The following is a 10161-nucleotide window of genomic DNA, read 5'->3' on the forward strand; positions in this document are numbered from 1 at the left end:
CAGTTAATTTTTTGCTGGGAGTCCAGCTTGAACAACTGATGGTGAGCACGTGCCTGACGCCCCACTCTCTCTCTCTGTCCCTTGGCACAGAGTTAACGTGGGCTGCGGGCCGGCAGAAGAGCGCGTGTTGCTAACAGGACTGCACGCCGTCGCAGACATTTACTGTGAAAACTGCAAAACCACTCTGGGCTGGAAATATGTAAGTACCAAAGAGTCTGACTGGTGGAGAGAGGGCCATGAAGGAACTAGCTGAGAGCCGCACATGAGAAGAATGTTTTCTTCTACCTGCCTCCCGTGGCCTTGTGGGATTATCTTTGACCAGGATGGGAAACTGAGCTCAAAGAGCAGTTCCTGGCACACTTCTGTTTGCCACACTCATCCCCTTTTCACTGACAGTCCACCCCTCCTACTCCTTTCTTCACCTGCTCCTGATACACGTGCACGTACACACACACACACACACACACACACACACACACACCCCCTCTCTAATTAATAATAATAATAGTAATAATAACAATGGCACATAACATTTCCTGACAACTTACTGTGTTCCAGACGTACATTATTTTATTTACTCTTCACAGAATCCTTAGAGGATAAGGATTTACCCATTTTAATCCCTAGTTTATGGGTGACGAAACTGAGGCTTAGGGAGGTTAATAGTATGTCCAGTGTTGTCTAGCCATTACATGGCCAAACGAGGATAGGAGTCCAGGTGGTGGTCCGACTGCAGAGCCCATGTTCTTTGATGCTCCAGTAAATGTCCCCAAAACATCTCTTAGGTCCCAGACCCTGTGCTAGGCATCATCAAATATTGTGTTAATTAATGTCCACTGTCAGATATAGTCATGGCTGGACTTGCCCAACTGGACATTTACTCCTGCACTGTTTAACTCAATAGATATTTTTAACATCTCCTTGGTACCTAGGAGAGTAGGCAGTCCCTTGCCAGGGTGAGAGGAGGTATATGTGTTCAGTGAAAGTCAACCTGTATTATTGTTATTATTATTATTGGCAGATCTTTTCACAGTGCTTTTCTCTGCCCTCTCTCTCATTGTGGGAATATTGAAAAATGAGTCTTCCTGTTTCTGGGAGGGCAATTTATGCCATGTAAAATGCCTCAAATCCCCTGTCCTGTCAGTTGCAGAGCATCAGTGTGGGGCTGGCTCATAGGACAGCCCACAGGAGTAGTCAGAACCGCCCACAGAGTGTTGAGGTTGCATCAGTGTAGGTTTGTTGACTGCAGTAAATGCCCCGCTCTGCAGGACTTTGATAGTGAGGGAGCTCGTGCATACGTGGGAGCAGGGAGCATAGGGGAAATCTCTGTGCCTCGTGCTCCTTTTTGTGATGAACCTAAAACTGCTCTAAAAATATGAGTGTATGTGAAAAAAGATGTTGAGCCAAAGAAGCCAGACATGAAAGTATGATTCCATTTAAATAAAGTTCAAAAATGTGCAGATCTTGGGGAGTTACCTGGTGGCCTAGTGGTTAGGATTCCGGGCTTTCACTGCTGTGGCCCGGGTTCAGTCCCTGGGTGGGGAACTGAGATCCCACAAGCTCCGTGGCTTGGCCAAAAAAAAAAAAAAAAAAAAAAGTGCAGACCTAAAAAACTGCTGCAGGTGGAGTCTGCAGTGCAGCAGCATGGCCTTTAGATTCCATCTTTTCATGTCTTCCTTGAAACGTTCAGAATGAGAATGAAAAAACCTGGACACTGTGTTTCATGATGCCAAGAAGGTTTAACCACAGCTTCCTACGGGAGAAACTGGCCTTGGCCCTTCTCCCCCTGTATGGCCACTGGTCCCCTCTGAGTGATCTGGGGGCCACAGGTCTGGTTTTGATTATCCAAAAGTGTTCTGCTGCTTGTTTCCCAGCTTCTTGGCTGTCTTATTCCTTGAACATGTGCTGGATTTATATACAGAAGATAAATCTCACTTGGTTGGTTTTGCTCCTTTCTTCAGGTAAAATGATTCAGTCCTTTGACAAAGCTTTATTAAGAACCTCTGTGCTGGATACAAAAGTGAATGAGATCTAGTTCTTGCCCTCAGGGTGTTTATAGTCATGATACCAAGGGGGAAAACCACAGGTGAAGTTACAACAGCTGGACAGGACAGCAGAGGAACATCCATCTCCCCAGACATTCATTGATCACCTCTCACATAACAGGCCCAGTGCTCCAACCTTTCATTCGATTATTCCTTCCAACCCTTATAATAACCCTGTGAAGTACTTGTAATTATCCCAATTTTGTAAACAGAAAGTTTATAATTTTGTAAATTGTAAAAGGAAGTCAGATGCTTAAATGATGCTTCTGATGCTAGGAAGCAGTAGACATGGGGTTTAGGGGGGATGTTTGTTTCAATTCCAGATCTAGTGCTGTCTACTGGAATCCAGTTGTGACATTTTGTAAGTGCCCTGTGGCTTGGGGGGTGTTGACTTTTTTCTTTCTTTTTTTTTTGTTTAATAGGGACACACTGTCACTCTGCTAGTTTTGTTTTTTCCTCCTCTCTATCCTGAATACACTACTGTAGAACAATAGGTCCTATTCCCAAACCACATTCCTCTGGTTGTGTACACATCACACACACACACACACACACACACACACACACAAACGGAGCTGGGGAATAATGAGGTGTCAGGGAAATTACTGCTGAGCCCACAGCTCTTGTATGTGTGTGGTGTGTTTGCACTTTCTCTCGGTGCCCCTCCCCTCTCCGCTATGTGGAATGATTCCTCTCTCAACAAGAGGCTCGAGTCTGAACTCTTGTTCTGAGACCCAGAGCCCCTGAGCTCTAGAACAGAAGATACAGTCCATACAAATGCTGCCCGGAATCTATCGACAGTAGGATTTATTTAACTCCTTCCTAATTTAGGGACTCGGGAGGGAGAGCTGATGTCCACTGCTCTGCACAATGAGCTTTGCCATCTGATGACCCTGGTACCCAGTGTTTTTCAGATGATATACCAAGATGGTTTTTTGTATCTGTGTCTGCAAATAGAATGTCACCTTGACCCTACACCTATGCAGGACTTATTTCTGTGGGGCTTATTAGCTGGGAGAGCCTGCAGTGCTGTAAGTTTCAGCTGGTAACCTCCCAGCTGGTTTGCATTGGGTTTGCCCTTCTCTGGAGGCCTGGCAGCTGGGTAGGGCTCAAGGGCTGCCAGGTCGTTCAGCCTGGAGTTCATACAGCTCCTTTTTCCCTGGAGAAAAGCAATGATGGAAAAACAAACTTAACACATCTGACATGGAAATAGCAAGATAAGAAATAAAAGAGAGACCTGTTTGGCCTCACAATCTATTTTGTTTCTGTCCCTGAATGTCTTTTCTCTAAGCCTAACAAGCACAGTTTAAAATAATGACACAGTGGGAATTCCCTGGCAGTCCAGTGTTTAGGACTCCGGGCTTTCACTGCCGAGGGCTCGAGTTTAATCTCTGGTCGGGGAACTAAGATCCCAGAAGCCACACAGACCGGCCAAAAAATAATAATAAAATAAAATAATGACACAGAAACTTTATGGATACCTCCATAGGGCAGATTTCTGGTAAACATCAGAAACCAAGTGCCCCTAAGATTTTATACACACACACACACACACACGCACACTCACACGCGCACACACACACACACACACACATACAGATGGATCTATCAATGAACAAAACATGAAGTTTATCTTGCGGTAGTGGGAGACAGACAAAACACAAAATAGATATGCAAGTTATACTGCATGTTTGAATGTGGTAAGTGCTGTGGAGAAAAATAAAGCAGGAAAAGAGGGGGGTGGGGAGGGATTGCTGCCTGGGAAGTTGTGATTTTTGGTAAAGACCTTACTGAGATGGTGACGTTTGGCCAGAGACTTGAATGAGCAAAGATCCTGAAGAAACGCTATTGCAAATACTGAGAAAATATTTAGAATGTTTAAATTCAGAACACTTAAATTTAAAAATATTTAAATTCTATTGTAAATACTGAGAAAGCCCTGCTGATGCCTCAGTGCTGCAGTTAAGCCACGGGGACCTAGTGTGCTGAGTGTAGGAATTCTCAGTGAGTCTGGGTGACGCCGGAGCCGGACTTCAGTGGTCCTGATACCTGTCGTGGGCCCCGCCTTGGTTCCTATGCTCCCAAAAGTCATCTGCTTGTCTTTGGTCACTCAGTGTCTTTTCTCTTCCTTTGTGTTTCCTAGGAACATGCCTTTGAAAGCAGCCAGAAATATAAAGAAGGCAAATACATCATTGAGCTAGCACACATGATCAAGGACAATGGCTGGGACTGATTGGAGAGCATCTACCCAACCCAGTGTCCACGTGAATGCCATCCAACCGAACATTCTACCCAAGCGTGAGAGAGTGACTGAACACTTGGTTCCATCCATTTAGGGGCCTTGCCATCTGGGGCATTCTCCCACCCTGCCACCATCTTTCTGGTGACCAGCCTCTAAATTGCTGTCTCTCTGTCTCTTTGCTTTGTATCTGTTTGTGAGTTGATCCTGGCTTCTCTCTCTGTTCTAGTGTTGGCTGAAAGCAAAACAACAAAAGGAACAGATGCCTGCCCGCATGGCGGCAGCCCACTTTGATAAAGGGCCCGGGGCCCTTGAAGAGCTGCCTGATGGCCTCTTGTCAGGAGAACAGTGGCACAGCACAGGGGTGTGAGGAAGAGGGGAACCAGGAGGGTCCCGGGTGGGTAGGGGACGGGAGGGTAGAGGTAGGAACAAACTTGTGCTGCTCCTGGAGACCTGGGAACTTAGGCTTGAAATAATCGACTTGTCTAAAAGGACAAAGAGAAAAAAAAATACCTCATGACTGCATTCTCTCTGATCAGAAGCTTCTGTTCCTGACACCAAATGTGCCAGGTTAGCAAATGAGCACAAGAAGTGGCCCTTATTCTAGCTGGCGGGGCAGGGGCCGGCCTGGTTCCCCTGGGCCGAGCTGGGGGGTGTCCTGGCAGCAATGAGGGACTCGGGAAAAGCCCACATGGTTTTGATGACTCTGATGCCTCACTGCTCCTCTGGGTAATCATCTTTGCCTCTTCAGCCACTGTAGGTGACAGGAGAGGGGACTGCCATTTGCAATGGGTGCAAGATCCAAACGTCCCAAAGGCTTTGACCAGCAACCGAGTAAAATCAGTGATTGAGGGTAACAGGGAACAAAGGGGGATGCAGTTTAGGTGCTCCTGCAGAAATGGCTCTGATACTGGGCCAGAGAAAATAAAAAGTAGAACCAGTTAGCAGTTCTGACTGACCTTTTTTTCTGAACCTTAGTAAGAGAAGAGCATTGTGGCAAGGAAGGGAGGGTGGGGCGGGGCAGTGCCGGGAATAGTTTAGGTTTGAACCATAACAGGTTAAGTGCATCTTCTTCTTTGGTATGCAGTGGCTTCACTGAGATCAGCAATTCTTTGTACGCAGAGTTTTGGGTGTTTTTCTCCAGTTCTATCATTGTAGATCCTGGAAAACAAAGTCCCAAGGCTTCGAGCTTAGTGATAACCTGGCCGGTAGATTCCTCATGCCCCTAGCTGTTCTCTTTTACTTGCGTGTGTTGTGTGGAGACAAATCTGTCAATGTGATCCAGCGATGGGAAGGTCTCAGATTTGATGTCAAACGGCAAGTTATAAATTCCAGTATTACACCCCACTCCCCGCCTCCCCATCCAAAGTTCATTATATTAGGGAAGTGGAGAACAAATCCCTGTAAGGCTCTTGAGAGAGAGAGGAGTTTGTTACGTTTAATCAACACTGTGAAGTCTGTTCTACAGCAATTTAGCCAGTACACGGTGCATGACCGAAACTCATTTAACTGAGTTAATTTCATTGCTTAGACTGAAAATATTATTATTGCTAAGATATGTGTAGGTTATGTTAGGTAATTCTCAGCATCTCATTCCCCAAGTAGGCTGATCCCATAGGAAAATTCACCTTAAAAGTCACAAAAGAGTGAGTTCATGGAGATGAGAACCTGTAAAATTCTTAACGAAGATTACAGCGGCCAACCCAGGACATTTTCAGAATTGAGCCAAATTCCCAGAGGGGGCGAGTCTGTTGTGGAAATGCCTTTTTGAGTCTCTGTGTGCTGATTGTGGAACGAGGGGCTGAGATGGGTGTGGTCCTGCCCAGCCACACGTTTAGCGGCAGACAGCTTCTGTAAGACAAAGAAGATTCTTAAAAATCGAATTTTGTTCCCGAAGGCTTCTTGCCCACATCTTTTGGTGCTTTTAGTAGCCTGGGAGATTAAGTTGTTCTCTCCACGTTACTAAAAAGCAGACTGAGGTTCAGAAGAAGTCTTTTCATTTCCGATCCCAGAGAAATAGTTCCTCTGGCTCCCAGGCCCCAGATCTCAATTAAAAAAAAAAAAATTCAACTTTCACATTCCTAAGCTGGCTTGCCAGCATAGAAATCATAGATTCCCCTCCCCATCCCTGCTGAAGGGATAACAAAATCATTTCTGTATTTTTAGTAGCCCCTTGACTCAGGAAACGTCCTGGCTATTGATAATCCTTTCCATAAAAAGAAGACGGTATGGGGGGTTGGGGAGGACATGGGTAGGTGTGTAAGAACGGAGCGTGGTGATATAGAAACTGGACATGAGGTCCCCTAGAATTTTCAAGGGGCAGAGGAGACTGATGTGCCACTGTGTCTGTGGGGATGGGGCCTCTGACTCTTACACAGATCAGAGCAGGCTCCAGTTAGACCCCGGTTCTGGTATTTTTTTCAATTACTATCCGTTGAGCATCCAATGGGCGCACGGCACTGTACTTGGTGCCAGAGATCTGAGCAGAATGTTGCAACAGGGGAAGAAAACCCAACTCGTTAGGCTTTCCCTTTGTGTCAACCAAAAGTACTTCTTATAACTTTAGCTTCATTCATGCTTGTCTATCTACCGTCTATAGTATTGGAGAGACCGCAGCTGAGCGATGGAGATGCGTCAACTCAAGGCCTCAGTCAGTTCCTTTCTTAGTTTCCTCACCAAATTATTGACTCAGAGCATAACCAAAGACCTCATCCATTCACCCCTGGGAGGTTCGGGGAATTGGAGTTCAATGATAAAGCTAGGGTGGGGTGCAGGGAGTAGGGAAGGGGAGAAGAAGTGAGAAGGGAAAAGGTATAAAACCTTTTATTTATACTGAGGTTCAGAAGAAGTTTTATACCTCAGCCAGCAGCTGCCTTCATTTTCAACCGAAGTCCAACCGGCAGACTCTAGTTCCGTCTCCCCTGTACCTCCCTAGGTCATATGGCCTCCGTGGTCCTGGATTACACCCAGCCTGCCGGGAGGGATGTTAGTCTCGGGCTGCCGATGTCCACCGATCGTCAGCTGGGCCTGCCTGAGTGCTCCCCCGATTCCCCAGACAGCAGAGTAAATCTTTACTGGTGGATCAGTGTGTAAAAGAGAGGTGTCCCCTTGACAAAAAGATTTTCAAGTGGATATATAAGAAACAGTTGCTTGTGAAATATACTTTTGTAAATAATATTTAATTTTTTAAATAATATATTTGGTGCTGTTTTCTCAGATCCCCTGAGAGCACTTTTTATTTTCATTTTTAAATGCTGTGGTTTCCTCTGCATTTCTTGAAGTATATCTTAAGGGAAACAGTGATCACCAATATACTCTTAAAAAAGAAAAAAGAAAAAAAAAGATCTCCATCACTTTAGTCTGGACGGAGGCAATAAAGCAATGCCTCTCTGCATTTCTTCCCAAAGGAACAGACTCTGCAGTACATTACCAAGTTGAGAATTGAAATATTTTGTTGCACCACTATTGGCTAGAAAAGAAAATAGATAAAATCAAATAAATTTAGTAACAAATTAGAGTGATTCCTCTTGTTGGAAGAATTTCCAACAGTTTGGAGTCTCGGAGTCTTGTTTTTACTTTGTGTGTGTGTGTGTGTGTGTGTGTGTGTGTGTGTGTGTGTGTGTGTGTGTAAAGCACTTTGGATTGTGCCTCCTGTTTTCGTTTTTATTGGGGACACTGTACCTACAGTTTACACCTTGGGCACATAAGATTTTTCTTCTCTTTTTCTCTGGTGGTTTTGTTTCTGAGCGGACCAACAGCACAGCCCTCGAGGACTTTGTTTTCCTGAGCATGGAGCTGTTGCCTGTTTGCTCCTTTGTCTTTCTTTGTGTGCTCAACTTTTACAGACTGTAAAGGAAATCTGTTGTTGTGAAGATCAAGCAGAGTCAAAGCTGTGTTTCTCACTGAGATGTGAGTGTATTCATCATGAACCCAGGGCTCCAGCTGTTGTGGAAGCCACATCATGTTAAACATTAAACTGGTTTGGGTAGAAAGAACGTCAATAAAATAATACACATACCTTGGAGGTAAACACCTTTTTTTTTTTTTTTTAAGGTCAGATTGCCTCAGGTTCAGTAAGAGGCTGGGAAATCAAATCTTGAACACAATCATCTTACATATTTTAAAAAAAGAGTCTGCTCAAATGAGAAAACATGCTAGTGGTCTAGTTCAAGGAAAGAGATATTTAATATTTAAAAATAAAATACAGTCGTGAAATTGGCCAGCAGTGAAAGGTAAAGCCAAGAAGAAACAAGCTGTTCTCATATTACCAAATTCTGTCTGTCCCTGTGTTTTTGTATAACATTTTGGTGAAAGTGAGAGTCAGTTCCCTTTTCCAACCTGCAGAGACTATCTTTCAATACAGACTCTATTTATGCTTGTGTTTACAAACTGTATTTGTTGGGTTTGGGTTTTGTTTTTCTTTCTTTTTTTTTTTTTAATTAAAAATTTTTTTTCAGTGGCATTTTCAGGTCACTTTGCTTCAATAACAAAGATAATTATTTTCAAGTAATTTGTCTTCACCTTTTCCTGTATTTGTACATAGTGATTCAATATTAGAGAAAAGTGCATTGTTTCTGTCATATTTCCAATCTGTGTTGGTGCTCATTTGAGAAAATAAAGTTTTCAAATATTAATTCTCTGGAGGGCTCATCTGTCTTAATTGACCCAGCATGTTTTATCTTGACATTTAACATTTAAAGTAACTGACAGACCTTTAGGTGGTCATCTGTCTAACCCTATTCACAGATCTGTCAACTGAGGCCCTGAGGGGTTATTTTCCCTAAGGACACTTGGCTGATTGATGAATACAAATCAGGTCTTCTGTTTATCTACAAACATTTCTCCTGGCTTTGGAGATCAGAAAAGCAGAAATGTATCATTTCTGTCTACTAAGCCCCGTATTCTTAGACTCTGCAAGCTTTTCTGTTAATATCAATTTTCTTTAGAGATAGAAATACATTAGGTGAAGGGGAAAAAAAGTAAAACAACAAAATAATGTCAAAAAGAGGCAACATTATCTCTGAATGGTTGGCTAACAAAGGGAGATACATATTCACAGTTATAATATATGGAAAATCAAGTCTTCTCACTCACTGGACAAATACTAAACATCTGTTAGGTTCTAGCCACTGAGTAAGGCAATTCGACCATCCTAATGAAGCAGCTGTTTTTTTCCCCAAGTACCTTTCCTCCAGTCTCGTCCATAGGTACACACAACCTTGCATAGCCAGTCATTATAAGTACAGTTTTAACAAGGCTAAACATATTTGCCTAGACATCATCAATTTATACTATATATATATTTTTTTAAATTTTATTTATTTATTTATTCATTTATTTTTGGCTGTGTTGGGTCTTCGTTTCCGTGCGTGGGCTTTCTCTAGTTGCGGCGAGCGGGGTCGCGGCCTCTCTTGTTGCACAGCACAAGCTCCAGACGCGCTGGCTCAGAAGTTGTGGCTCACGGGCCCAGTTGCTCCGTGGCATGTGGGATCCTCCCAGACCAGGGCTCGAACCCGTGTCCCCTGCATTGGCAGGCAGATTCTCAACCACTGCGCCACCAGGGAAGCCCTATACTATATTTTAAAGCACTTTTTCAAAAGCTTGCATCCATAACTTATAGTGTTCCCACCTTGTGCAGGCAACCAAAGTAGCAAAGAGGATATTAAAGCCACACAAGTGTATGTGTTTGTGAGTTTTCACATTGGTGATAATACTTGAAAAGCCTATTCCCTATAAAATAGGAAATACCTTCTCTACTTCCCTAGACTTTTTACTTACCTATTCTGGGCCCAGCTACAGTTAACTTTTATTTGTCCTTGAGTGCATTATCTTATTCCTGTGACCTGTTTTGCTTCAATGCCTATGTCTGTTATCATT

The 10161-nt window shown here is 43.7% G+C and overlaps 1 protein-coding gene across 2 annotated transcripts in view; it reads left to right on the forward strand.

The window, feature by feature from the left end:
* YPEL2 (yippee like 2) overlaps positions 1-9323 on the forward strand; it is a 63108-nt gene extending 53785 nt beyond the window's left edge. For both annotated transcript variants that reach the window (XM_079906126.1, XM_079906125.1), the window contains 2 exons: positions 91-199; positions 4189-9323. In XM_079906126.1, the coding sequence (XP_079762252.1) occupies positions 91-199; positions 4189-4278 (199 nt within the window). In that variant the 3' untranslated portion in view covers positions 4279-9323. The remainder of the gene's footprint in view (positions 1-90; positions 200-4188) is intronic.
* The last annotated feature ends 838 nt before the right edge of the window (positions 9324-10161 follow it).

This window comes from Stenella coeruleoalba (genome assembly GCF_951394435.1).
Source record: "Stenella coeruleoalba genome assembly, chromosome: 19".
NCBI lineage: Eukaryota > Metazoa > Chordata > Mammalia > Artiodactyla > Delphinidae > Stenella > Stenella coeruleoalba.